General features: G+C 39.0%; 1 protein-coding gene across 1 annotated transcript; it reads left to right on the plus strand.

Annotated features, from left to right (window-relative positions):
- Window positions 1-1,593: 1,593 nt before the first annotated feature.
- SUGT1 (SGT1 homolog, MIS12 kinetochore complex assembly cochaperone) lies at window positions 1,594-27,243 on the plus strand. The gene is made up of 13 exons (XM_068182274.1): window positions 1,594-1,725; window positions 1,802-1,847; window positions 5,260-5,350; window positions 6,031-6,100; window positions 6,415-6,485; window positions 10,598-10,651; window positions 12,355-12,371; window positions 13,331-13,365; window positions 13,783-13,879; window positions 14,858-14,965; window positions 24,497-24,587; window positions 25,934-26,115; window positions 26,714-27,243. The coding sequence occupies exons 1-13, from the start codon at window positions 1,682-1,684 to the stop codon at window positions 26,813-26,815; spliced, it is 1,008 nt and encodes a 335-aa protein (XP_068038375.1). The 5' UTR covers window positions 1,594-1,681; the 3' UTR covers window positions 26,816-27,243.
- Window positions 27,244-27,593: the final 350 nt, after the last annotated feature.

Here is a 27,593-nt window from a genome sequence, read left to right on the forward strand (position 1 = left end):
GCAAAGGAAGGGAGAAGCTGGAGTAAATCATAAAATGAGAGCTCACATTGGGAATTTGAGCAACCCCTCCCATCAGAGCTGCCTTTGTGCCTGTGGCAGCAGCCAAACAAAACATGACAGCTAAAGTCCCAGCCATTTCTGAGTCAGAAAATAAAAATTGAGGCCTCGGTTCTTTTCCACACATGTGTGAAGCCACAGAGGATAAAAAGGCACTTGTTTATTTTTGAGGTATTTCACAGAAGGAAATGCCATCCGGAGGAGGTGGAGGAGGGATGGAGGCCTCAGGCTGCCTTTGGGAAGTCCTGTCCACCACGCTGTTGTCCTGAATGTGGGCTGGGTGCTTGGTGCACAGCACCAGCTGACACACTGGGAGGTATTTCTGGTTTTTATTCTGATTTGCACAAAATAGGGAGCTAGGTGATAACCCACAAAAGGCTGGTTCTCTGGCTGGTTCACATTGGTTATAAATTTTAATAAACAAAGGCCTTCACTGGTTACAGATTATATAACTTTTTTTGTTAATTAATACTCTAACCCCTATTGCTAGTGGTATCATAAACTGCACCACGGGACGTTTAGGTTGGACATTAGGAAGAACAAAGGCAAGTAGATATTGGAATGGGCTGCCAAGGGAGATGGTGGAGTCACCGTCCCTGGAGGTGTTTAAGGAAATACTGGACTTGGCCTGGTTGTCATGGTGGCGTTCAGTTAGCGGCTGGATTCGAAGATCATTTCCAACCAAATGACTCTGCGATCTCTTGCTTCTCACGCCTGCGGTCGCAGTTCTTCCCCGCCTCTGAGCCTGGGGTCCGCTTCGAGGAGGTGGTCAGGGGTCAGTGGTCCCGATGTGCCACTGCCGCAATGACCTTTCCCCCAGTCACTGCCCAGTCCTGCTGCCTTCACTCCTGGCGGCTCCCGTCCAGACAGCCAATTCCTCTGGTGACTGTCTTCCCTTTTCCTTTAAAACGAAAGATCAGCCACGCGTACGATGCTCACAACGCAACTGCGCAACTACTTAATCATCACTGGTCCAGCTACAGCTACCGGTTAACAACTGAAAAAAAAAAAATTGCAGACTTCCATACAAATCCTTAGCAGCTCACAGCCCGAGGGGCCGAGCTTCCCCGCGGCAGGCGGGGCGCGGCGGGGCGGGCTCTGCGGGGCAGGAAGAGGCGGTGGGAAGGGCGGGAAGGGCAGGAAGGGCGGGCAGGGCCGGCAGGGCCGCCGCTCCGCCGGGGCCTCCGCTCGGGGCGGGGCGGGCTCTGCGGGGCAGGAAGAGGCGGTGGGAAGGGCGGGAAGGGCAGGAAGGGCGGGCAGGGCCGCCGCTCCGCCGGGGCCTCCGCTCGGGGCGGGGCGGGCTCTGCGGGGCAGGAAGAGGCGGTGGGAAGGGCGGGAAGGGCAGGAAGGGCGGGCAGGGCCGCCGCTCCGCCGGGGCCTCCGCTCGGGGCGGGGCGGGCTCTGCGGGGCAGGAAGAGGCGGTGGGAAGGGCGGGAAGGGCAGGAAGGGCGGGCAGGGCCGCCGCTCCGCCGGGGCCTCCGCTCGGGGCGGGGCGGGGCGGGGCGGGGCCTGCGCGGCCGCTCCCGCGCGCCTCCCGGCAGCCCTCGCGCGGCGCGGCCTTGCGCGGGGCGTGCGGCGCGGGCGCCTCGGCGGCTCCAGAAGTTTCCTGGGGGCGACGGGCGGCATGGAGGAGCAGGCGGGAGCGGCATCGGGAGCGGCCCCGCCGCGGTGAGCGCCCTCCCCAGCCCTGCCTCCCCCGCGGCCCCGCCGCCCGCCCGCTGACGGCGTTGTGTTTCCTTGGCAGGTTCTCGGACGCGGACGTCGACCGGGACCCGGGGGCGGCGGCGCAGGTGAGGGCCGGGCCGGGCCGGGCCGGGGGCGGGCGGGGGTCCCCGGGGGTCGCCCGGGAGCCTGGCTCAGGTGAGGTCGGGCTGCAGGGTGTCCCTCGCGCTGCCTGTGTGGCAACGAAGGGGTTGGGGGGGGAAAGCAAAACAAACCAACTTTCTCTTCCGTGTAGGTAGAAGATAGTTCACACAGCTAAATCCGTTAAGATTTGGGGGTATAAAACCCCCAGGCTTATTGAAGAGAAGTATTTCATCTTAGTTTTTATTCTGCCCTGGTCTGGTTTTTTCCACTCCCTATGTTTTGTGGGCACCACGACTGATCTTCCTTTCATCTCCATAGAAAATAATTTTTATGTCGTGAGAACGATCACTCACTGAAACACCCTCTCCACGGACGTAGTACAGTCCCCATCACTGGAGGTTTTCAAGACTCGAATGGGCAGGTTGCTAGATACTCTCATCTAGGCAGGCTTTCCCATGAAAGGTTAGATGAGATGATCCTTTGAAGTCCCTTCCAACCTGGCCTGTCCTATGTCTTCATCACTTAATATGTTTTAATGTGTTTTCTAAGGTAATTTTAAAGTAAAACAGATGGTTGATGAGAAGACAGAACTGGAGGGTGGTGAAGTATTTCTTTTTAACTGCTTGGGAGGGGAGAGGATGTAAATGGTTAGTACTGCTTGAAGAGAGTGGGTGGTAGAACCATTAAATGATACTAAATTATCTTTCCACAAAGAAAATGATGAAGCTAAATTTTTCAGTTCTTCGGGGTTTAGGCTGTAACTTGTAGAAGTTTTTCAAAAGATAAATTACATTTAAAAACCAGTTTGGAATAGCCAAATCTATATGGCATAACAAAACTAATACAAGATCTAAAAAAAAAATGTAAGTTTCACATTTTGTAGTTAAAAAAAAACCACCAGGAACCAAACCAAAAATGCCTGACACCAGAAGGTCTTCAGAAGTATTAAGGAATACTGTCGGAATGTGTTTTTGTATTTTTTCCTGGATTAACATAGTTGTTTTGCTTTTCTAGCTTATATTTCAGTTCTTTGTGCATTCAGTGCTTCAGAACATTATGTAACACATTCTATAGGCATTATTTAATACCTGACACAGTAGTACTGGGGTCTCTTGTTAGGCCTTGTTTTCGAATCCCTGGATTGAGTAGGCAAATCTTGCTTGGCCTCTGAACTGGTAAGTGCCACAGCTCAGAGTAGCATTTTCCTGACTTAGGTCTCCAGGTGCTTGCTACACTGTGCTTTCATGGTCTTATGTGTGATCTCTGTGTTCATGTGCTTAATATTTTTAATCTGGGGATGATTCTGTACAAATGGTGCTGTGTAATGCTTTCATACCTGGCTGGGCTTCTGACCAGTTGGCCTGGCATTTCTGCACTGTGTCCTGGGGATTCTTGATTGCTTTAATTCCTGGAGATCGTGCTTTGGCTTTCTGCACTTGGATCTGATGCAGTTGAAATACCATCATCTATCTTCTAATACTGTCTGAATGACAAAGCTGTGAACTCCTGAATGATTTCCCATTTTAAGTTGATAATATAAGCTACTATGTGGAGACAGAAAGTACCTTTAATTCATGCAAACTCTTTACCGAATTTTCCAGTGTATTTGGAAACAGAGCTGCAATTTGGTCACGTGGTAAGGGCCTTTAGAGTCAAAATATGCAGAAAGCACATACTTGAGTGTGAGGACAAAGTCTAAGCTTGTTCTAAGTAACTGTTGCTGATGTCCGTAGTCTGGAGTTCCCAGTGCTAGTCCAGCATTACTTGGCTTCTCAAATAGCTTACAGGAGTTACTTGCTCTGTGTGTGCCTAGATGAGATGTGGTAACTTACTGATAAAAAGCACACAAAGAGAGAATTTTTACACTGTTGAAAATGCTTGGCTTCTCTTTGCTTTGCTTTCCTGGGGTGAGGATTATTTTTGTAGGAGAATCCATTTATGTGTTGCTGACTCTAATCAGTGCATCCATCATCAGCATCAGTCACAGGAAATAATGTTTGGGGGGAGAGGTGATCTGTCAAAGCAGTGTTTCTGCACCTGAATGTGCCTGTGATGTTCATTGTCAGAGTCAGACCCTGCTTGGTTTTGGATGTCAGAAGTGCTTCACATCTCTGCATAATATGAACCTATTTTAATATGTGCATTGCCTCACATCCCTGCCATGTGGGATACCTGTAGCCATGAGTGTTTCCATAATGACAGCTGCTTTTGAATGACTTTAAATCTCAGGAAGGCATTGGTACAAGTGGATCAAGTTACTGCTGCCTACTGCCTACCCCTTTTTTCAGAGACCCCCAAGGATTTAGATTTATGTGCTGTACCTCTACAGCAGTGTGTGTATCTTACATAGTTACAACTCGTGCCACTGCTAGAAGAAGCTGTTCTGGCCACATAAGTCCTAGGTGGCATAAACACTTTATGTGACATCTGTTAGAAAAAGACACTGGTCCGAATTAGAGCTAAGGCAAGTCCTCCTTCTCTTCTTTTTTCTCTGTCTTGGTTGGATAGAGTTTTGGCAACTGTGCTGTACAAATATTTCTGCATGTTTAAAGCTTGTATCTTAGCTATGTTCATGCTTGCTGGATTCCAGGTGGAAGTCTGAGTAGAAGTCAGCTTAGCAAACAGAATTACTGTACTGTGGCAATGTACTGTAGTTGCTTTTGGAAGACTGGCTTCTAGCAAAGGGAAGAACTTCTCTCACCAGTAAGGAGAGAACTGGAGATTCTCTTTCCAGCTGTGTGCTTCAAGTTGCTGTCATTTTATTCTGTGGGCAAACCCATGGATTTTCTCAGAGAGAGCAATGTGTTATTATTTCAATCCATATATCCTGTGATCCCCTTAACAAAGGACTACTTTATGCTTATTTCCATTGTTCAATAATACCTTCTCTGAACCCTGTGCTCCATAAATCTTTCGTTCTGCTTTTGTGCTCAGCATAAATTGAAACAATCTCTTATGCACTATAATATATGTTATGTGGTATTTCATAGCATCTTATCTCCACACTACTGTTCTGACACACTATGCATTGACTTCCAAATTCCTAATACTGCACTTCTCTCTCAAATCCAGCAGACCTGTGTACAAGTATGCTGAGAGTTGTAGGAAGGTTTTTGGAGCAGAGAGGATCATCTGTGTTAGACTTCATGTTTAGAGCATTTGAAATCCCATTTCCTTCACAGTAAGAAACAGTCTCTTGAATTTGGTATAATTGGCAGGTTCCTTGTTCTTCAGGCTCTGATGTTTAGCTTTGTGCTAGAGAGCTAAGCAACAGGTAAACAGGAATGCCAGTTAGGGTTTTATCTTCTGAAATGTCTCTTAGTTGACAGAGTTTGATACTGTGTTTTTATGAGGATTTCTGAAGTACTATTTCATTTTTTTAATGTGTGTTTACAGGAACTGACAACAGCTTTGGAAAAGAATCCGGATGATGCCGAATGTTATTGTCAACGAGCTTATGCTCATATTCTTCTACAGAAATATGCTGGTAACATCTTCAGTCTGAGAATCCTTTTACAAGTGTATCATAACACATGTTTTACAGGAGATGTCTTCAATCTGAAGCCAAATACAGTAACAAGAGAGTGTGTTATCTGTAACTTAATATGCTGGTTTTGGTGTTTGTACATAATCTTGTCATTTTCTTAAATTGTTTTGTTACAGCAAAACTTTCAGTGAAATGGGTTTTCTAGAGGCCCAGCTTTCTATTTGATTCTAGTCTAGTATTATCTTGGCAGGTTTTATAAGTAGACTTCTTAGGCAGATTTTGAGATTTTTGCATCATGTCTTCCATCATTGTGTTCTTGGTAGAGACTGAATCCTGTTGTGATAGGGATGTGATAAGTGAATAATGCCTGGGAAAAAGATTGACTGAATAAGATCTGGTGTATTTTTTCTTTCCAGTAAAAACCAAACAAACAGAATCACACTTCAGATCTAAGCAGAGTATTTTGCTAAATGAAAGTCATGCTACATCTTACATAAGAGCTCTGCAGCTCTGTGAGGGATGTAGCACTTATGGATAGACTTAATTCAGACAGTGGGATTTGTGTGCAAGCTAAGAAAGATAACATAGTTCATCCCAGAAAAATTTCACTACTTAAAGACTTGACAGTTCACTGCTTTTTATAACATTATGTTTCTCAACTTTAAACTGACTTTCAACAGATGCAGTTGCAGATGCAAAAAAGTCTCTAGAACTCAACCCAAATAATGCTGTAGCGCTCCTTAGAAAAGGGTATGTATTTTTTATGGTACTTTGGAAATATTGTGCTAATCTCTAGGTCAATACTAGAGTTTGGATTATGGTTCTGTGCAAACTTTTTACAACATTGAGAATGAATAAATTTAAAGCCATGCTGCTTGCAACCCATTTTTAATAAAGCCATTTAGTTTGGGGTGATTATCATAATGCCCTTGCCATTTCAAAAGCACACTTTTTGGTTAATTTAAATTCTTACACGTCATTTTAACCAATACAGCATGTTATCTATGGAATGTGGACTACACTGAAAAGTAATCACTGTTTTCTTGTATTTTTCTTTGTGTCAGGTTAGGTGAATATCATATCAAAAACTATGCATCTGCTTTAGAGTCTTTCAGAGAGGGACAGAGGCTGGACAGTAAGTATTAAAGTTTCTTGTGTGTATTCCTTATGTTAAAATAATGAGTAATGTGTTAGATTAAAATGGAGACCAAAGTTTTGTTTTTTTTTTTTTAAAGGCTAATCTGTTGGGTCCCTAACATCAGCTGTCTGACTTTGAGAACCTTTCAGCAGTCACTGCATGAAAGTGTTAAACTGTTTGAAATGTGTATCAAAGTTCTTAGCAATTAGTAGCTGATTCATTTTTTCTTTATAAATGTTTTCCTGCTTCCTGGGGGCCTTGAAGATAAACAGTAGCAACGTTGTAGTGTTAAGTGTCATATAAAAAAGTTTTAATAAGCAGACTCTTTACATGTAGCTGGAATTTCTTCTTAAACGGTTTGATCAGTGTTTAGAAAGAATGTGCAACTTGGTGGGTATTCAAACTGACAAAGTTACCTTACATTACATACCTTACAGTTTACCTGTTTACTTGTAAAGTTTACCTTACCTTACATACCACTTAATTACAGAAGCATATTCATTATATCTGTCTTTTCATCTTACAGTGTATTGTAAGCATATTGCTTTCTGGATGGACTTGGGTACTTTATAGTTTGGGAACACTTAGAACTTTTTTAAAACCTGACTTTATTCAATAAGCAGGAAAGGAGTAGTTTAAAACAGAAAGCTTTGGTAGAACACATGGAGAAGCACAAAACAAAGCCATTGCAAGATGATTGTGACCCCTTTCTCTTCTCTCCTATCCCCCTTTAAATAAAACTTCATCATCTCTTCCAAACAGCAAGAAAAGATGGTAAAAAAAAGCACCTTGAAAGGTTATGCAGAGCAAAGTGTGCTAATCTGATAAGAATTGTCATGGTCTCAGATCTGTTCAGTTTGTTGTCTTATTTCTAATAGTAGTGGCTGGGACATGTAGGCTTAGCAAAAGTATAATTACTTTGCATCTCCCAAATAAATGATGTAATCCTCTGATTTAAAAGTGGAGTTCCATGCAAGTGTAAGCTTATGCTTAATTCTAAGTGATCATGCTCCTTATTACTTTTGTGCTTGTTTAGCCTCTTCTTTCAGTGCATTAAGTCTGCAGAAAGCTAGTATTTTTAAAGTCTTTCTTCCTGGATGAATGTGTTGAAATGGCCCAACAAAGAGTCTGAGTGCTGAAGCCATCAAAAGTGAAGTGGCAGAGCAGTGTTGGGCCAGTGGTAGAAGGGAGACGTGGTGAAATTGCAGCAACTCACAGCTGTCAGTTTAGGCTGCCCTGGAACAGGAGTTGAAAATAAGAAGTTTCATGAAGCTCTTTCTATATTGGTAGTTTGGATAACTAGGTGGTCTCCATTAATTTTACAGTGGAGAGACAGGTTTGTCTTTGCATTCTAGTCAAGTTTTCTGTTTTGTAACTTTCCATGAAAGGAAGAGATTCCTTCCACTGACCTGTGTTGCTTTCCTGACTTGGTAGGTAACTTTTTGTGCATCTCCAAGCTCATCACTGCTGAATTTAATTGAATGTCTAATCTTTATTTTTCATACTCTTGCCCCACCCCAGGCAGCCAGTATCAATCTGAGGTTTTTCATGTGCATGGATAACCCCACATTCTATTGATGTTGTACAGTACAACACAGAGCTGCAGATACCATTTTAGATAAGTCAGTGAATACCAGGGTCCTCTTTGCTAATTCAGAATCCCTGAAATACAGCACATTTTCCTGTGTTGAATTGCTTCATTTCTACCTGTTTGAATTTAATTTGCTGTTTTGCTGCTTACTCAGCTGAAGAGTTTCTGAAGCTTCCTAGCACTTCCTGATTACTCTCTTATCTGGAGATACTTTCTGCTGTGCTTCCTCTATCTCATTACAAAATTCTGTGGCCTGCTGTGAGATGAGGAGTCTCCTGGAGGCTTTTTTAAAATTACAGACTTAGTTGATTCTCTTTCATATATTACCTGATTTGCTAGCAAGTTTGTGTCAGTAACATAGTTTACCTTTATGGAATGTTTCCTGGATGCCAGGTGAAAACAATTATGAGCATAGGCATTTTTTGCAACACAATTAACTTCCAGTTAAATGCAGCTAATGCAAAATGAACAAAGCACAGAGAGAAAATTTGTGACATACGTGAAGCAGGTGATGAAGAGAGACTTCAGCTGTTGCTGCCTTCAGAAGAACTGCTGTGGTGGGGAATTCTTTGCTGGCAAAGCTGGTTTCTTTGCCACACGAGTGGGCAGAAGTACATGAATACACGTTTCTGTTCTTTGCTAATATAAGGGCTGTTTTAAATCTCAATCTGGAATGCTGACACGGATGAGCTTCCTACTTGTTCTCATCACTGGTAGGACTGAAAGGCCCAGGGTACCACAGCAACCTTCCCATTACCCACCTACAAGGATATCAAAGTAGGACTTATTGAGATGAGCTGTGGAATGTACAATGTTTCTTTATTTTATGAAATTAAATTAGAAAGCAATACTCCTTTCATTCAGCCATGCGATGCATGCAGATATTTGCAGTTCCTATTGCCTTAGCTGAAGAACGAATGTAATCTGGTACTCTTCAGTATGCTATGTGGATTTAGGACAATGATTCTCAAATTTTTGGGGGTTTTTTGCTGTGACCACTGAATTAATTTAGTAAAGCTGGAATGTGCAAGTTTTTAAAGAAACTTCTTACTTTTATTGTATTCTAAGAGTTAGTAGATTTTAGTCAGTGAAGACCCAGGCAGGTTTTCTGAACTACAGTTTTTAGTAGAAATAAGTTATTTGGGAGGATAATACAGTTTTTAGAGGACAAAATTAATTTGCCTCAAGTTATAAAATGTACCAGGATGCAGGGAAAGAGTGTGATCTTCTATAAAAATAGGGAAGTTAACTCTGGACTCTTCTTTTTAGGTTTGTATTGCATAGCAATCTAGTCATAGGCCATGGTAAAAAAAGAATTCCTCATCTGCTGATGAGGGAGTCTGGATCAGTGGAGATATTGCTTAGACTGCAAAGCTTGGAAGTCTTTTTAGGTTGCAGTGTGAAGTTTTGAAAATATTGATTAATTTAGGTTTCAGAGCAGCTCTGGAATTCATATAATTCTGTGCTCTGACCAAAAGTAAATATTAATTTTGAACTTGCATGCGTTTGCTTGGGACTTTTTACTATTGTTTTCCAAGTATCTCCAAGACTGAAGATTCCACTGTCTCTTTGGGCAACCTGCTTCAGGGATTGCCCATTCTTTTGGTAAAAAATTTAGATAACTCTTAAGATGTCTGGTCAGGTGGCAGAAGAAAAGTGGAGATGAAATGGCTTGGGGAGTGGGGTAGCAATTTTATGACTGAAGGTGCGCCTCAGAATTGATGTACATTTTATATTTGGAGGGTTGGGGTACGTTGTATAGCTGCAGTGGAGTCAGACTTGGTGTTACTTGTGTGTCTGCTGGGAACTTTTGTTGATCTTCTTCACGTCCTTTGCCTCATAGTTAACAATGTGAATTCACTTGTAAAATGAGAAAAGGTTCAGCTATTTGTAATAGTTGGTCACTATTGTTGCTACTTTTTTACTTTCTTCACAGTAAAAGAATTTTTAGGAATACTGTTGAAATAAGGTGGTTGCACTGTTGTTACACTATCATCTTTTTAGCTATTTTCCAGTGGATTAATTTCTATCTGGGAGGCTTGCTTCCGGGAGAGAATACTTGATGTTTGTCAAAAGCTGCACAACTTTGGGTTGTCCACACAACAAACCATCTCTCCTGACATTTTTCTGGAGAGGAAGCGTGTGGCGTTTGAAAAAGTAATTTAAGGAAAAATGGAAAAATGTATAAAACTGTACTTCTTGATTTCTAAACAGCTACATAGGAGTTGAACAGACTTTGGAAAGCAATAGCATATTTCTGTCAGACAAAATCTAGTCTTCTACAGACTAATTAAAATTTAATGACTTATAGCACATAGTGGAGTTGTACAAAAATACTTAAAGCCTAAGTGAGATGGCAGAGCTTACAAGAAGGTTATAGGAAATAACACCTTTTTTAGTAAATTGATACAAGTTTAGGATGGATTTGTTCCAGTTGGCAACTGTGAGGGCTTTTTCTTCATGCAATACATGTAATGCTTGAAAGAGTTTTAATATTACTGTGTTTGATCTCTTCTAGATGTAGATGATACCTTTACTATTTGGATTAAAAGATGTGAAGAAACACTAAATGGTAAGAAAAGACATGTTTACTTTGTGAGGGATTTGATATGCTCTGTGCTTGGAAGCTGTATTATGGTTTTCAAAGATTCACTGCTTTCCTCTTATTTAGAACAAAATGATTTGTTCTAAAAGAAAAATCTTTTTTGGAAGTCATATTTTTCTATCTCTTGTTTCTCTTGCAGTAAATACCCTTACCACTTGTATGCTTCATTCAGATTTATAGGAAGATTTATATTGGGATTTTAGTGTAATAATTAGCTGTGCCAGGAGAGTACCTATTTAAAGATCAAACAATTATAATTAATTTAAACTTTTTTTTGTGCACAACTGTGAACTAATTTTAACTGCAGAAGTGTGTGTCAGCTTGCTATCTAAAGCCCACATCAAAATAAGTTTTCAAGTCTTGCAGAAGATAAAGTTGGAAAGAGGTAGAAATTTGGAGATTTTGCTCCTTGATTCCATGTGGGAAGTACCACAGGTGCTAATGGCTGTTCTGGTGACCTACCCATGGTAGTCACTGAGTGTAAGCATAGTTTCCTTTCATACCTTCCTGAAGACAGACAGCCCTGACAATTAACTCAATCACAGAGCTTAGGCTGCCTGGGAATTTTGATGAAGGAGAGCAGGGCAGAATAAGTTGTGTAGTTTTTTTCCTCTGTCTGTTGTGACTTTCCCTCCTCTCTGTGCTGCACACAGGAGAATGGGACAGTAGAACAAGTTTGTGTCAATGTGTTGACTAAAAACCATATAGAGGTTGTATGTGTTTTTTGTGTTGTATAGCGATGAACAGATTTCTACTTTTTGAGACATTTTTTTCTCAGTTTAATTTTAATTGGAGGAATTAGGTAAGTGATTGACATGCATGGTCTTTTTTGCAAAGAGTTACTTTGGGCAACAATTTCTTCTGAAAGAGGTTATAATACACTTTTTTCTTTAATGTCATATTTATATTTTGCAGTGTTTTGTTTTATCTTGTATATTCATTGTCTTGACATTCTTGAACCATTTTCTTAATTTTCCGATACACCCACAAAACACAGCAAGCAAACCAATAAACAACAAGAAAACAATAACTCTGATTTCTTCATTGCAGCTTAATATTTTTTTATTTTTGTCAGTGTGCATTATAAAGAAGCAAAGGGAAAGTTTGTTTCTTTTTAAACATATTTAATCTGAAATACTTGAGAAAAAAAACACTTAGAGGGGATACTAAGCTATAGTTTAGATGCAAGTGCTACAGTATATTTAGGGTCATGTGAGTGAATTTCTCTGCCAAATTTCCATCTCATTCCCCAGTGGGGTTTCTCTAGCATGAGATAAAAATGTGATGAGAGCTTTGTGCTATTCCTGGGGATGGGTGGATAACAAACCTAGTGCAGACTCTCAGAAAGTGATTTTTTTAAACTTTTGTTTCCTGTGATGTTGGTTTCATTAAAAAAGGTCTGTATCCATTTCAGGTAGGCAAGGGAATGTAATGGAAAGATTGTTGATTCAGTAAATCAGAACATGCTTTATATTAGAGTTGTGGGTTTGCACAAGTTGCTGGTTGAAGTCTGATTAAAAAGTAGGGTGTTGTGATAGCAGAATACTAGAGGTAGAACTGATGTGTTTCTACCTCCTCTGCTGTTGAGACTGGAGTGAATGCGGGATGTCTTGTGCCTTGTAAGTTCAATGTGTCTTTTTTCTGAAAATGCAATTTTTTTTTTTCCCCAGCATCACAGACTGATTTGGTAAGATGTTTTACTTAATGTGTTTACTATTTTGACTTTTTTGGTATGCTATAGTATAGTTTCTGCTTCAGTGGCTTCACTTCCAAGCTTTAAAAAGAATCTTTCATATTGCGTGCAATTCTGAAGTATTTAACTTTTGTTCTGAACATGAGTGTTTTTGAGATGAAGGCTGCAAAATTTGAGCCCTGAAAACTTTTAGGAATGGTTAACAAATCTTGCAATTATTGTGCATTCATTGAGGTAAAATTTAACTTTCTGGCTCGTGGTCTGCAGCCTTATTTACAAATTACCAGTTGTGGTTAATTGTGTTGTCACTACTAACTTGATTGGAACTGTTAGGAAGTAACTTTTTTTTTTTTTTCAGAAGCTTGCAAGTGGTTTGTATAGACATTTTTTCTGCTCAACTTTGTTTCCTTTTATTTTTTTTTTAATTGAAAGTCTTCATAAGAAATCTTGAAATTGACCTCTCCTTCTGTTTTTTTTTCCTTCTTGGGACAAAAGAAAAAAAGGCGGGGGTGGGCTTTGCATTGGATATTCTGCTCCCTCTTTTATTTTTAAAAGTTGAATCTTGAGTTCTTGGACCTATTTCAGGTTTCCTTCATGGTTTAGAGATCAGGAACATAGTCACTAGATGTTTTCCAGGTATACATCTTATCCAGGAAGAAATGAGTTTAAGTTGAACTTAATTTCTATTTATAAAATATATTCAAGTTACAGACAGACACATTTAATGTAAATTGAAACATTTTAATTTGTAATATGACTAATAATAAATGACTAAACAGTGAAGAGCTTCACCTGTAAGTTAATGTTCACACATAAATCAGGGAAGGGGAGCAGCTGGAATCAAGAAAAGGGGAGCAATTGGTGAAGATGATTTGTGCCTTGAAAAGTACTTCATGGTATATTTTCACTTACATTGATGTAACTTTCTTTCCAATTGAATGTGCTTCAACTAGAATACTCAGCAGCAGCCTCTGCCACCAAAGATCAAGTAAGTTGACTTTAGCTTTACTGTGAAATTTAAAGTGATTGGCATATCTGCACTTTGGCTTGGGAATTGGAGAAGCAGGATAATGACTGTAAGAGGTTTTTTTGGGGTAACTTCTGAAATGTGGCAGTCCAAGTGAAGTGTTTCTCAGTGCCATCATTTTTGTCCAGACTGAATGGTACTTTCAGGAGGCTAAACCTAACCGGGAGAGAGTGGACTAGCATCAGCATTCCAGCTTCTATTTTCTCATTCTTGTGCTGAGCTTAATTCAAAGCTTGTTCCATTGTGCTTGGTATAGGTAATGTTTTTGAGATATATTAAAGATTCTGAACTAAGTGAATGGTTTAGGGAAGTGATCTAATTTTATATGCAATGTGATCTGAAAAAATAAATTGTTCCTTGTTTTTTTCCTTTTTAAAGATATGACTGGTATCAAACAGAATCTCAAGTAATAGTGACCATAATGATCAAGAATGCACAGAAGGATGATGTCAGTGTGCAGTTTTTGGAGAGAAAGGTGATTTGCATTGGTTATTGATACTCATCCCTAAATTCCCTGAAATGCAGTACTCAAGCCAGTGGACAAAAAGAACGGGCTGGGAGCTGTTCTGCCTGAGCTTCTCTTCTGTACAGTTGTGCTGCATATGCGTGTCTGCCCAGTCAAGTGATTTGGGATTGGTTGCCACAGCAGTGTCCACAGGAGTTAAACACAAGCAGTATGAGGTGTGCATGCTGCAAGGGAACATCTGTGTTTCAGCTGCCTGTGTGGAGGGATGGGGGAAGAACTGATATGGATTTAAACATTAGACTATACATGCATCTGCAGCAGGACTGGGCAGAAACAAGGTATTCTCAAAATAGGTATGAATTAGTAATATTTTGCTCTAGGACAGTTATAGAAATAGACTGAATATTGGTGGGTGGGTTTTTCTTCTTTTTGGCACCACTAAAATCATGGCAGCAAAATATATTTTGTAAGGAAATACAGTAATCCCTTTAATGAGGTACCAAATGTTGTACCAGTTAATTTCATGTTTAATGTAGCTGACAGTGTTGAAGAGTTGGGTTCTTATTCTCAACTAACTTGAAACTTCATGAAATACCAGAAGTAGTTGGTTATTATTATCTGCTTTAGGTTGTTAAAATAGTCTGAGCACTTGCTCTTTAGTTTGCTTGTGTTAGAAGAGAAGCTGTAGATTGTTTTCATGTTCCATTATTAATATGTTGATACTCCATTTGTTGTATAATTCCTTCCCTAAAGACTTAAGATCCAGCTGACAGGATAGTAGGGTTTTTGAGTGCATGTAGCAAGAACTGCAATCTTCTGTTCATTTCCTAGTGTATCTTAGAAACATCTTGTCCAATAATGCAGTAGTGTAATGCCATGGTCTGAAATTATATTAATTACTTAATCTCTGTGTGGAATGACTGTCCTTTACTTGAAAATGGAGCTGCTGTTAAAGATGACCAGAGATGTGTTTTCAACTTCTAATAGATGAATGCTTCAGTGAGACTTCCATCAGGTGAAGACTTCAACTTAAAGCTTGATCTTCTTCATTCTATAGTGCCTGAGCAAAGTACATTTAAAGTGCTTTCAACAAAGGTAAGCTTTTTAAAATGTAAAGTTTCTTTCACAGTTGCAATCCTGAAGATGTTTCTGTTCTATTGTCTTGTCTCTCTGCAACAGTCATAATATCTTGCTTTTCCTGTAGAAATGCTTTTTCTTTCTTCAAGGTGTCTTTCAGCTGGTGGGAGACTTTCTAAACTTGTGCAAATATCAGAAATAGTAATGTGATGGTGCTTATTGAAGTTCAAATGAAAGAGTTATGTTGACGATTCTTTCACTTGTTGCTAGAGAAAGAAGACTGTGATTTTCACTGTTAAAATTCAGGTATTAGGAAAGCATGATCACCCGTTTACAAAAGTTTCAGGAGCCAGTCTTGCGTGGTGAAGCATTGTTATCTTTGTGTGCCCAAGAAATAAAAGTCAGTCTTGGAAGATTTCATTGAAACAGTTCTCCATCCTTTCATAGCTTCTTGCTGGTAAAGGTTAACCATGGTGAAGGTTAACTGTCTGTGGCTTTTCAAGAGAATGTATTCCAGGCTTTCCTGGAAATAGTACATGCCTAGAGACACTTGAAAATGGCAATGTGTGAGAGAAGGCTTTCGTCTCAGCATTTTGCTTCTTTTATATTACAAATGTAGAGAAAAATAAGAAACAGTGGTCTGGCATAGCATTTCTTGTTGGCATAATGGATAGTCAGACATATGCTTTGTCTACAGAGCCAAGCCTGAATCCCCAATGCGGAATATGATGTTGATGCTTCTCTTGTATTTCAGCAGTGGTTCTGCAGAGCTTATGGAAATTCTCTTGTACACTCATGTTTCATTTTACCTGTTCTGTTCTCAGAAAGTTACCTATAATAATTCTTGCATCATTTCATGGAAGAGGGACTTCAGGATGGCATGAGAGGATTGCCACAGAAAGTTTATCTTGTTTTTCCACTCCTTGTACAAAAAAAACTGGGCAGGTTGTGTGATTGAGCACTTTGCTTATCCCCTCCACAGTGTAGGAACTTAAATGGCTCAAAGTATGTAGAAATTCTGGTAGTCCATTAGTACTTGTATAGATTTGAGTGGAATGAGGACAGGCCTTGTCAGGAAGAGTAGCTGTGAGGTCCTGTTTTGTTTATGTTCTTACCTAGCTTGTGTTACACTTCTAATTTTGTTTTGAAGTTTACCATTACTTTCTTAGGAAACATCTACATGAACTGACTACTGTGAAATTCACTTGACTTTGTCTTTTCCACACTGCCATCTCTAGCCTGGGTTTATCTCTGAAATAGTCTCTAGTAGTCTGCTGCCTAGTTTTCTTTGAGGTTCCAAAACTGGGGTGGAAGGCTGAGTTACGTTCAGGCAGTGTCTGATCTGTATATATTTTGCATTTATTTTCAAATGTTATTGTTCCTAAATACTTGTGAAAGACTATTTTTGAAACAAAAGGGGTAACACAGAAGGTGTTCTAACCACGTAAGTCAGAGCTTCAGCCGTATTTTTGCAGAAACGAGTAGTATAAAGCTGCCTGTGAGGGCATAGTGAAGGAATGCAGTTTAAGCCATACCCCAGCTGATTCTTGTTCTGACCACCAGATGGAGTCTGGAAGAAAAAAAAAAATTAAAAGCAGTTGGATGTTAAGTATGCAAAGACTTCTTTACAGGTTTAGAATATTTTTCTTAGAAAAATGTGAAACCCTTTCAGGGAATGATGCAGCCTTAGTGTTTGATTACCAGAAATCCAGTTTTCTTTTCTTAGCTTTGTGTATACACTTGGCTTTTATGATCACCATGGCAAATAGGCAGGTAGTACTTTAGGTAAATCAATCTCACTGATTAAAACTTCTCAAACCATTTGCATATTATTTTGTACTATTTACATTAAGTCCTTTTGTAAGGACTTGGAGAGAAAGACATAATCTCATTATTAAGTACAATTGATGAACTTGTTACTATGAAATCCTAAAGAAATTGAGTTTTCATGGGATATAAACAGATCTATTCCTCTGGATTATTAATTTTAGGTGAGAATAACTTGGTTTGTTTATACTGCTTTATTTTGTGCTGCTCCTTTGAATGTGTGAGCCCTGTTGCCACTAGTGTCATAGTCATCACTGGGCAGCAAAGACTCTGGCCTTTCTTTTTCACTTATATGAGCAAATATATGAGGAAACAATGGAACATATGAGCAGGCTGTGTGGTGAATAGTTTGGGTCCGTGAACTTTGTACGACTAAAAAATTTAAGGGCTAGAGAATGAAACAGCAGAACTGGCAGAGAGTAGAACAAGCCTGTGTATTTTGGGGCTAAGAGGGAGCTGTAGAGGGTTTTCTCAATACTACTTGAAATTCAGCATCACTTCATACATGCAAAGGCATGAAGGTAAAGATGTAAATTCAGGAGGAGAAAACAGCCTTAACTGTATTTGCAGAACTACAAATTCTAAAGTGACTGCAAAGAGCAGACAGAACTCACAGACTCCTGAACTGGTTCTTTCAGCAAGTGTTGACAGTGGTGAAAAATACAATTGCTAACATAAGGTTTGTTTCTTTCTCAACAGGGAAATTAAAATTATACCTTTGTATCAATCCATGCTGTGTCATGCTCTGAGATACAAAGTCTGTTTGGAAAAAAACAGGACTAGCAAGTGTTACAAAGTTAGCATAGATAGATGTTTTGAGCTGTTTCAATAGTTTCTGTGTGAGCAAAAATAAATTAGTGTTTGTCATCTGCAAACTGTGACTTCAAGCTGTGAACTAGAAGATGTTAAATATTAGATGCCAACTCAAGAACAGCATAATGTGTGGATGAAGTCCAGTTTTGAGATAAAAATTGTAAATTTGTCTTCATGCATCCTCTAGTATTTTATATTCCCCAATTGTCAACTGTTTTACAGATTATACAGGCTGCCTTTAATAGTGACTGTATCTGTTATTGCCATACTTGAAACCTTTATTTTTTTTAGCCTAATTAGAAAATTTAGTTGCTGTTCAATAGATAACGCTGCTGGGAAATTGAACTTTTGAGTTGATTATGGTTCCTGCTCACATTTAGTGGCAAGTTACTTAGAGTTGCCTCTTGTTGTTCAGCATTTAATTCTGATGGCCTAAGGTCTCAGGTTAATGTTTGTGTTAGAAAATGGTGAATACCACTGAATTGAGCCCTTCTCTTGCAGGTACTGCTGTATCTGCATAGCATTTTGTACATTAACAGCACAGTTGATAGAACATAACTAGATTAATTGATGTTATTGATTGTACTCCTCATCTGCCAGAGGTTTCTGACTGTAGCAATCTGATCAAGCAAGAAGTAACAGCTGCTCCTAAAAGCAGTGTAGAAATTTGAGATTTGTGTCTTACAAATGGAAGCTGAAAACGGTGTTGCATTCAGCGTTTCACAGGAGGAAGGCACCTTTAGTAGTGCTGCTTGGTTTTTTACTTATTTCCAGAAGAGGGAGCCAAAATGTAAAGGCTGGACCAGGTTTGCTCTTTGCAAGTTGCCTGGGTGCAGTTATTCTGTGGCTCAGTGTGCATACTGTCATCATGCTCCCTTCATAGAAGGAAAAAGGCATAAAAATTTTAAATGAGTGACTAAATATGTTTAAGAAAAAACTAGTCAATCTGTATCTGTCCAGAAAGTATGTCAGGAAAGTAGAAATTTATAAATAGTGTAAGGATTTCTAGTGTTATATAAACATGCAAAGTCAGCCTCACTTTCTTTTCCCTCTTCTGCTCAGTCTATCAGTCAGTGTATTTGGGATTCCAGGGGAATATTCTGCAATGTTCTGAAAACCTGTGTAACATGAACAGTTTCTGTAGGTCTTCTGATGAGTTCTAGGTGGTGCTTGGGATTTTCTTCTCCTCAGATTTAGAAAAGGATCGTGAAGATGACTATGTGCTTTTACTGCTTGTGTTTATGACCTTGAAGGAAACTTGAGGTAGTGCTTTCTGGTTTTCCCCCATCTACAGACAGACTGAGAACAATTACTGTGAGTTTTCAGTTTGTAGTGCTTTGGGCTTTTTGCAAGCAGTCACTTGCAACACTGTAGAGCCATTTGAAAAAGTGGTAAAATGTGGTTTCTTTACCCCAGAACTGTCCTTTAATTAGAGATCAAAGTTGTGCTGCAGACTGGGGAGGTGTTAGAAAGCTTCAGCCTCTTCTACAGTTGATGTTTGTTGCTTAACAGAGAAGTCTGAGGGAGAAGCACACTCTCAGCAGCTTCATGCCAAAAATATGGTTGTGTGCATCAGTGGAATGCTGTTTTTTTTTCCTTGAACCAATATTTTGATTGCAAACGCTGAAATAGCCTGTGAAGCTAACTGGAGCTGATGCCTGCTGCTGAGTGTAAGGCAAAAGGCAAAGAGTGGAACTGTTTCACACACTCTTGGACTGTCAGAGTCTCTATTCAGAGGCAAATGTACACAAATAGATAAACAGAGGAACGTATCTATTTTAACTGAAGTTGGGTCTTACCATTGCAGTCCAGTCCTTAAAAGATACTTTTCTGTTTAGGGTACTTAAATTAAATTGCTTGTAGGGACTTGACTGCAGACTTGGCTGCTCTTGAGTACTTGTTTTCACTGTAAGAGTTTCATGCAGATTTATATCTTCCATGTATATTCTTGAGCATTTTCTATAAATTATAAACTAATATTTAAGATGAATGGATAATTTTCTGAAATTTCTTGCATCTTTTAGGCAGGGCTAGTTGGAGCAGTTTTTTGGATAGACCACGTAGAAACCTTCACTATGATTGGCGTGCTATTTACTTATTTAACAATAAGTTTGATTTTATTCTTTTCCTTCTGTATGAATAAAGATGGATTTGAGACAGATTTAAACTTGGTAATACTCTAAGAACTATTATTTTACACATGCATATAAGTCAGTGCCCATGCTTTATATAAATGCATAAAAGAAAACGATGCATAAGAGGGTTTCTCTGTCTTGAGAACTATTGGAATAATGATGGTTTACATGCAGAATAAAGTGACAAATAGCTTTAGAATACCAAAATTATCTCTGTTGCTAGCTTCTCCTCCAAAATTCAAAGTTTTTGTGTTGGCTGTGTAATATCAGTCAGAGGTAACTTGAACCTTTTTCCCCCAGTTCCCGGTAGTACGTAGCTGGCAAAGAAACCAAATAAATCCCTTCTCTGTTGCAGTATACTCCCTATAGAATAAATTTCTTAATTATCATTTGTAGGTGATAACACTGTTAAAGTTATGGATCAAAAATCTTGGAATTTAGACTACAAGCAATATATAAAAGGTCTTTGAATAATTAGGACACCAAAACTGTAGGCATATGTGCTTTTAGAGGCACATTTGAATAGTTCTTATATTTTTAGAAGACTGTTCTATTTAATCCTATGAAATTCATGAGATGATCACAGAAGGACAACTCTAAACACTTAGAATTTATGACTCAGAGAAGGCAGTCAGTAGTTCGGTAAATAACAAAGTAGTTGATTAGAAACAATGAATTCCTGTTTTCAGATGTTTGATACAGCAGAACACCAGAACTGAAAAGGGTATTTTTGTTATGTCTTAAAATTAACAGCTGGAATGTTGTTTAAGCTTTGCCAGTTCTGACCAGAGCTTGACAGGAACCCCTTGGAGTTTGTCAGTGTACACCAGGATCTCCTTTTAGGGTGGAAGATAAAAATTCTTCCCCTTTTAATGTATCTCAGTTAGGCTGACACTGCCTGTCCCAGAATGTAAAGTATTGGAGGTTTCAACTTTTTAACAATAAATATCTACCTAGAAAATAAATCTTGGGGAACTAGTGATGATCCTTACCAAAAGGGAGGAATTATTTCTTAAAACTGGATTAAATGCTCTTTTATGCCAGTCATTCTAAAATAAGGTGTTGGTGTTTTATTTTTATGCTATCAATGAAATGGTTCAGAATAGGTTTTGAGAGTAACTGGTGTCTTTTCTGATAGCTAGCATTTGGATTAAACCCCAAACAAACATGTCCAAATCTCTGGTAGGCTTTAAAAAATTGATTGTTTTATTAATAGAAAACTGAGTAGAAATTTACCTGTGTCCTTTCACTGTGGGTGGTGCTTCTTCTAGACAATAAATCCCTCATTTGACCCTGTTCTCAGAGGGGTAGGTTTCTCTCAAGATGGTATTTCAAACAAGTAGTGCATGAATTACTCTCAAAATTCCATTTGTCTTTTCATTTTTGCTTTGCTCTCTTTGAATCCAAAACACAAGGGACTTTAAAGAGAAAGTGTATTATATCTGCCTTGGAATTTTTTATAGATCTGGAGTACCATGTGCCATTGTAGGCTTACCAGTGCAAGAAAGGCACTGATGTAGTGAAGCAAGGCCTAGCAGAGGGCTGACAAGATGGTCAGATGGCTGCATGGCTTGAGCTGCAAGGAGAAGCTGAGGAATTAGGCTTGTCCTTAGGTGGCATGCAGAGCATTTAATTTGCAGTTAAATTTTCTTGTCTTATATACTGAAGTTGGCATGAGGCACACAGGCATGCGTTTTATGAAATATAAATGTAGAATCAAAGTAGCTGGCAAAGCGTTGATGTATTTCTCTTGCCCAAGTGAATTTTTTTCAAAGGAGAGGAAAAAGCTAACAGTACTTTTTTGCTAGATATGACACAAATGTCTGTGCTGATGCGTTACTTTTCTGTGTGATAGCTATCAGTATCTGTATTAAAACCTTCATTAAAATGCATTTATTGCCATTTGTGCGTGTAATTGGGACTCACAAAGTTGTTCTTTCTTAGATCAAATAGAGCTCTCAAGTTGAAGAAACATGCGCCTTCACAAGCAGAACTTTATAGCTTTATATTTTTGGAAAATGTGGTTATATAATGGTATGAAGTTAATGATTTCCCTAGCTTTGCTCCTGCCTGCCACTTCGCCTAATGAGTAACTTCAATTGAAGTGGATGTAGTAGACAGAGTAGAAGTTCAATCATGTCAGAAATACATTCTGTCTCAGTTCTTCAGCTGTGTGCACTTCCAGCTTGGTAGAGTTGAAATGATTTAGAGTTAAGAAATCTGCATTTTACACTGGGAATTAGTCTGTGTCATTGTCTTCTCCTTAGGGATGTTTATTGTGCAGTACTGGTTTAGGGACAGTTTTAGAGAGGAAAATGTAAGGGCTAGCAGATTAGAAAAGAAGAAGGGGGATTACTGGAGCAGCAAAACTAAAGTTCTTCCTTATTTTCTTCTTTATATGCGTGGGCAGAGTACTATGATGAATAGCCAAAGGACTATTACCCAATAGTATTTATAAGGACTTGTTGAGGATTGTATTCTGAGAAGAAAAAAGTCCATGTTTAGTAGCTCACATCAAGCATTATATTGCATTAAAAGTCATTTCTGGTGTGGATGAAATAATCTGTATTTGAGATACTGGAAGGTATTGGTGGAAAGCCTGAAGTATAAGGACAAGAGGAGTTAGCGAAAGAAAAAATAGAGAAATTGAAGAGATACAGGGGAGAGCAGTTTCAGTATCAAGCATCTGCTTCCCCCCCGCCCCTGCCTTAAAACATGTTGGGAGATGCATTAATAAGTAGACTATAAAATCTTAAGATTAGAGCCTGAACTGAAATCCACAACTCAGTAGTCTCCTATAATAGTCTCCTCAGGTTGAGAAGAGTTTATATAAGAAACAGAGGAGAGTGGTTTTAAATTAATATTCATGTTTCACTTGTAACTAATTAGTTCCTTTGTAAGTAGCTAATTAACTTAAATGTTTGGCTCAGGAGATCCAAATCCACTGGGGAAACAAAACCTGCTAGTTCTGCCACTTGTGGAACTACTTGATTGTCTTATATGTAGATATTAAAATATTTTTTGCTTCCTTAAGCTAGTAACAGAGCATTAGATTTATGAGTGTAGGTGCTAAGAAATGAACTTTAAGGTTGCAATTTTCAAAATGTTTCTGAAAAAGTCCAGTGGAGGTAGCTTTACTGGCTCCTTTTGGTGTACTGAAGAGTAATTCTTCTGCACAGTTCAACAGAAATCTCTGCATCCGTACCGATTGTGTTATTAAACTGGAATACAGGCCTTTTTTAGGGATGGTAGGTTGGTCATCCAGACTAACAGCATTTTGATTTTATTTGCTTATTTTTGGTTCTGTGATGTTACTTTAAAAATGATACTCTGATGCCTAATTTGTGACTTGTAAAGTGGCTGAAAATACTGAAAAATCCAACAGATGCAGGAAGTGGGAAATCAAATACCTGTTGATATTGGACTTATAAGATTACTGAAGCTCTCACCTACCTTGAAGGACGTTTCATGCCTCTTACCTTAAACTTTTTGTTGTTCTCCATACATGTTAGTGGTGGAAAATAAGTACTTAAACTTATCTTGTGAATTTGTAGCTTCCTGAGGGATAAAAAATAAAAAGAAACATTCATATCTGAACATTGTGATTGCAAACATGGAAGCATTGGAACTTCAGTGAGCTATTTTTTTGTATTTTGCTAAGATACCTCAGTCTGTTGCTTACCAGTGATTGATTTGAAGAATGGATTAAGTAAAGTTCAAATTTTAGATCAACATAATGCTGTGCAATGAGCTTACTGTTTGAATCTAAGGTTAGCTTTTACAGTGGTGCCTTTGTTCTTGGGTCTGCAGGGATCCCCAGGTTGTAGTGGCTTTAGGTGGAACTAAGAACTTGCTTCTGCTGAGCTGTTCGCAAAAAAAGAAGCACTGAAGTTTAGCAAGCACTGATTTCAGTTAATTAATAGCATCATATGAACTTTGTGACATCTCCTTAAGTGAATAGGAGTGACATTAGACAGTCCTTGTTTTGCAGCTTTGTAACCCTGTAACCAAAGGAGAAGGTTAATTATGAAAAAAAAAACATTTCAGTGTGGTTGTCTAAGGGGATTATGTGAAGTTGTGAATAGGGCATGACATACTTCACTTAATTTTGTTTTTCCTGTGGTACTTACAACCACATCCATTTTTAATTGCCAGTTTTGTCAATGAATACTTGACAATTTTCTCCATAGTAGTGTTTGTTCATTGAACCAAATGAATACAGCTTCTGAATTTCTCCAGTGGGAAGATCTGCATAGTCCCAGGGTGTTTCTCTGGTTTGTGTAGTACACATCAAACATGTAATTTTTTGGTAAATGAAATGTAAACTTAGATAAAGTTGGATTTTCTAGTCTTTCAAAACTGCTACTTATTAGAGCTAACTGTCAAGAAAGGGATGCTTGAAAGGCAATACCTTGGAGCCTGGCAGTGTATAGACATTGGGACTGATCATTACCTTTGGGATGCCATAATTTACAAAAATAATCAAGTGAATAGTAAGCAAAAGAAAGTTAAGTGGTCCTAAACAAAAGGGTAGAAGTCTGATACAAAAGCTGCACAGGCACATGGGAGCTTATTTGATGTGTGACTTGAACTCCAGTAGCTTTGTCTTGTAAGGTAGGTAAATTTGGCTCTGATACAGGTTTCATATTAGAGGCTGTGTTTCTAAAACCAAATGTATGTATTTTCTTTTGGCTACAGGATCCAACTACTTTGGAGCTGCTTGGCAGAATTGTTTGCGTCTGGATTAATTTGTTTTTTGTCTTGTGTTTTGTAGGTTGAGATAAAAATGAAGAAGCCAGAGGCTGTAAGATGGGAGAAGCTGGAGGGCCAGGGAGATTCTCCCAAGTTAAAACAATTTGCACCAGGTTTGTTCTCTGAACTATTTAGTGTTAAATGGTTTATTTGTATTGAGTGAGTTACAGTTATTAATAATAGTTTTGTGTTAAATATTGTTTATAAAATCACAGCTTCATATTAGCAATGAAAAGTCTAATAGTCTTGGTTTCACCTTCGAGATTTGATAGTCTGCAAGCCATTAGTGAAACATAGGTATGAAATTTAGTCATTGCTTCTGTTAATCTGATGAATTGTTATGGGTATATATATGCTTGTCATTAATTCTGCATATCTGCTTGGTTCCCCGTTTGGCAGTTCTCTATGTTAAGTGTGTGTGTTTTGGTTTAGGAATTTAGAAACCTCCCAATTCAGTGCCCCACTGGGACTCTCCCAAAGGACACCGTCGAGGTCTCGCTCTCCTTTCCCCTCCCCCTCCTTTCCCCTCCCCTTTCTCACTGCAGTGTGATGGAGTTGAGAATTGGCAGCACAACAGGTGAAGGGTTGAGATAAAAACAGTTTACTTGAAACAGCAATTAAATTAGAAAACAAACAGTAACAGCAACAACATTAATAACAAACGGCTACAAAAGAGAGAGTGATTTACATGCAAAATGCACCAGTGGACCCCTGGTAACAATGACCTGAGGATGGACGGCTTCTCCCTGCCCACACCTTTTTCTTGACTGGAAGCCCTGCTCTTCTTCTGGGATTCCAGAGTCCCTTACTCCCACCCCAGCAATGATCTGCCCTGGTGTAGAGTATCTTCCAGGCCATGCCCACAGAGCTGCAGGCCCCTCCCCTCACCGCTACTGCAAAAAATTAACTCTGTCCTGGCCACACCCAGGACAGCAGTTATGTTACGTGATCTGTTGCTTAAATAATTATTGTTTTCCTAAGTATTGGATTTTGCTTGGAGACTAATACATTGGAGTTTTTCAATACAGATAAACATTCTGTTTTTTGACAGAATTTGAATTTCCTGATGTATTGATTTCAGATTTTTTTTCAATTTAGCTCAACTTATTCTATGGCTCTAGGCTGCTGTTTTGTGGTTTGTTTTTTTTTTCCTTTGTTTTTTTTTTTTCTGTCAGCCAGCATCTCTTTTTGATATCAGTTATCTGTGTTGCTGTTGGCCAGCTTTTTTTGTGTGTGTTGGATAACAAAGTTACATAACTCTGTTTACCTAAAAATAAACTTCTGCATTTCTTAGTTTTCTTTATTTTTGTTTCTGCAATGCTTATATCAGTTCAGAGAAGTCCATTTGCATTTTCATGTCCCATTATCATCTCTGATTCATCAGGTACATGTGTCTGTGTTCTCTGATGCTTTCAAAGTCCTGAGGAAATGCTTAGTTAACTAACACTCCTGGTTTCAGATACCCAGCACTTATACCCATCATCGTCTCACTATACAAGGAACTGGGACAAACTGGTAGTTGAAATCAAAGAAGAGGAGAAAAATGAGAAGTTAGAAGGAGATGCTGCTTTAAATAAACTCTTCCAGCAAATCTATTCAGATGGTACAGATGAAGTAAAACGTGCCATGAACAAATCATTCGTAAGTCTTCATTCTTTTCTTTGAAGAAACTTTTGCACACTGATATGATTTACTAAACTTTGCATATGTTGGGAGAAGCCTCTGTTACCAAAATTTTGCATCTGTAAATGAATAAATTTTGGCCATGGTTCTGTTGGAGATACTGGTACAACTACACTCACTTAAAGCTACAGGGCTGTACTCTGATGAATGTGACTCTGTAAGTCCAAGGTTGTGCTTTGTCACTGGTCTCTTCATTTCAATCGGTGTTATCAAAAGGAGTAGAAGTTTGGCTCATGTAGAGCTTGAAGACTTGCCAGGGGGTAAAAGAATCAATTCCTCTTGACTGCTTGAATCTATTTTAATTTGTAGCCATCACAGACAAGTACATTACTGACCCTTTAAAAGCTTCTTGTTAATGAAGCAGCATCTCACTGTATCCAGTAGTGATAAATGTACTGCTGGGCTGGAGATGATGGAATGATGGCTCTGTTGAACTTTATTTCATAGGTACACAATTTCTGTGTAATCACTCCTCTTTGAAATTTGCTGTAGGAACTGTGGCTTTTATATTTCTAGAATTCTCAGCAAACTAAACAAGCTCTCTCTCATATTGCAGATGGAGTCTGGTGGCACAGTTCTGAGCACCAACTGGTCTGATGTTGGTAAAAGGAAGGTAGAAGTAAATCCTCCTGATGATGTGGAATGGAAAAAATTCTAATCCTCTTTCTGATCTTTACCATCTATGTGTTGCCATAGTCATGTACTGACCACTATGTATGGACATAGCATTCTTGGATTCAAAGCACTGAATGTTCCCTTGAAACAGGAATTGTCTGTACATTTTGCGTGCTTTAGAAATTCCTTCATCTGCAGATCTTAAAGATATACTCGAGAGTGGAACCCTATCTTTATCATCTGTCTTAATTTCTGGGAATTGAGTCCATCAGTCCAAATTTTCTACCACCTTTATCAGCTCTCCTCTTTGGGATAGGGTGATCTCTAATGGCTGGTCAGGATTATTGCCTTACACCTGGTATTTCTGTTCAATAACTTATTAGATCTTGGCAATTTTGGGTAAAAACACTTTTCACAACAGTGTTAAAATTGTTTGCTCTATAACTCTGCTAAATAAAACTGTAAATACAACTTTTTCTATAAGGAAGCTGTTTTATTTTATTTTTAGTATTGTTTTTTGATAGGGGAATCACTTAAAGCATATAAGTAAGGATGTGAACGTACTGCTTCAAAAGAAAAGCTGGCATGTATAGGAGCAAAACATGCATTCAGTGAAGAGGGTGAGATTACTATTCTTGAGGCAGACACAAAACACCCACTTTGGAGTCCTTTCACCTCTGTGATAAGTTGAACTGTAGTCACAGTCATGGAAGACAGCAAATTTGTTGTGACTGGAAATTTTTACAGAAAAGTAGGTCCTCTGTCTACCTTCTAAATTCAAAATAAATTTTCCTGGAATCAAAGCCAGCAAGCAGTTGCTT

This window comes from Anomalospiza imberbis, chromosome 2 (genome assembly GCF_031753505.1).
Source record: "Anomalospiza imberbis isolate Cuckoo-Finch-1a 21T00152 chromosome 2, ASM3175350v1, whole genome shotgun sequence".
Lineage (NCBI taxonomy): Eukaryota > Metazoa > Chordata > Aves > Passeriformes > Viduidae > Anomalospiza > Anomalospiza imberbis.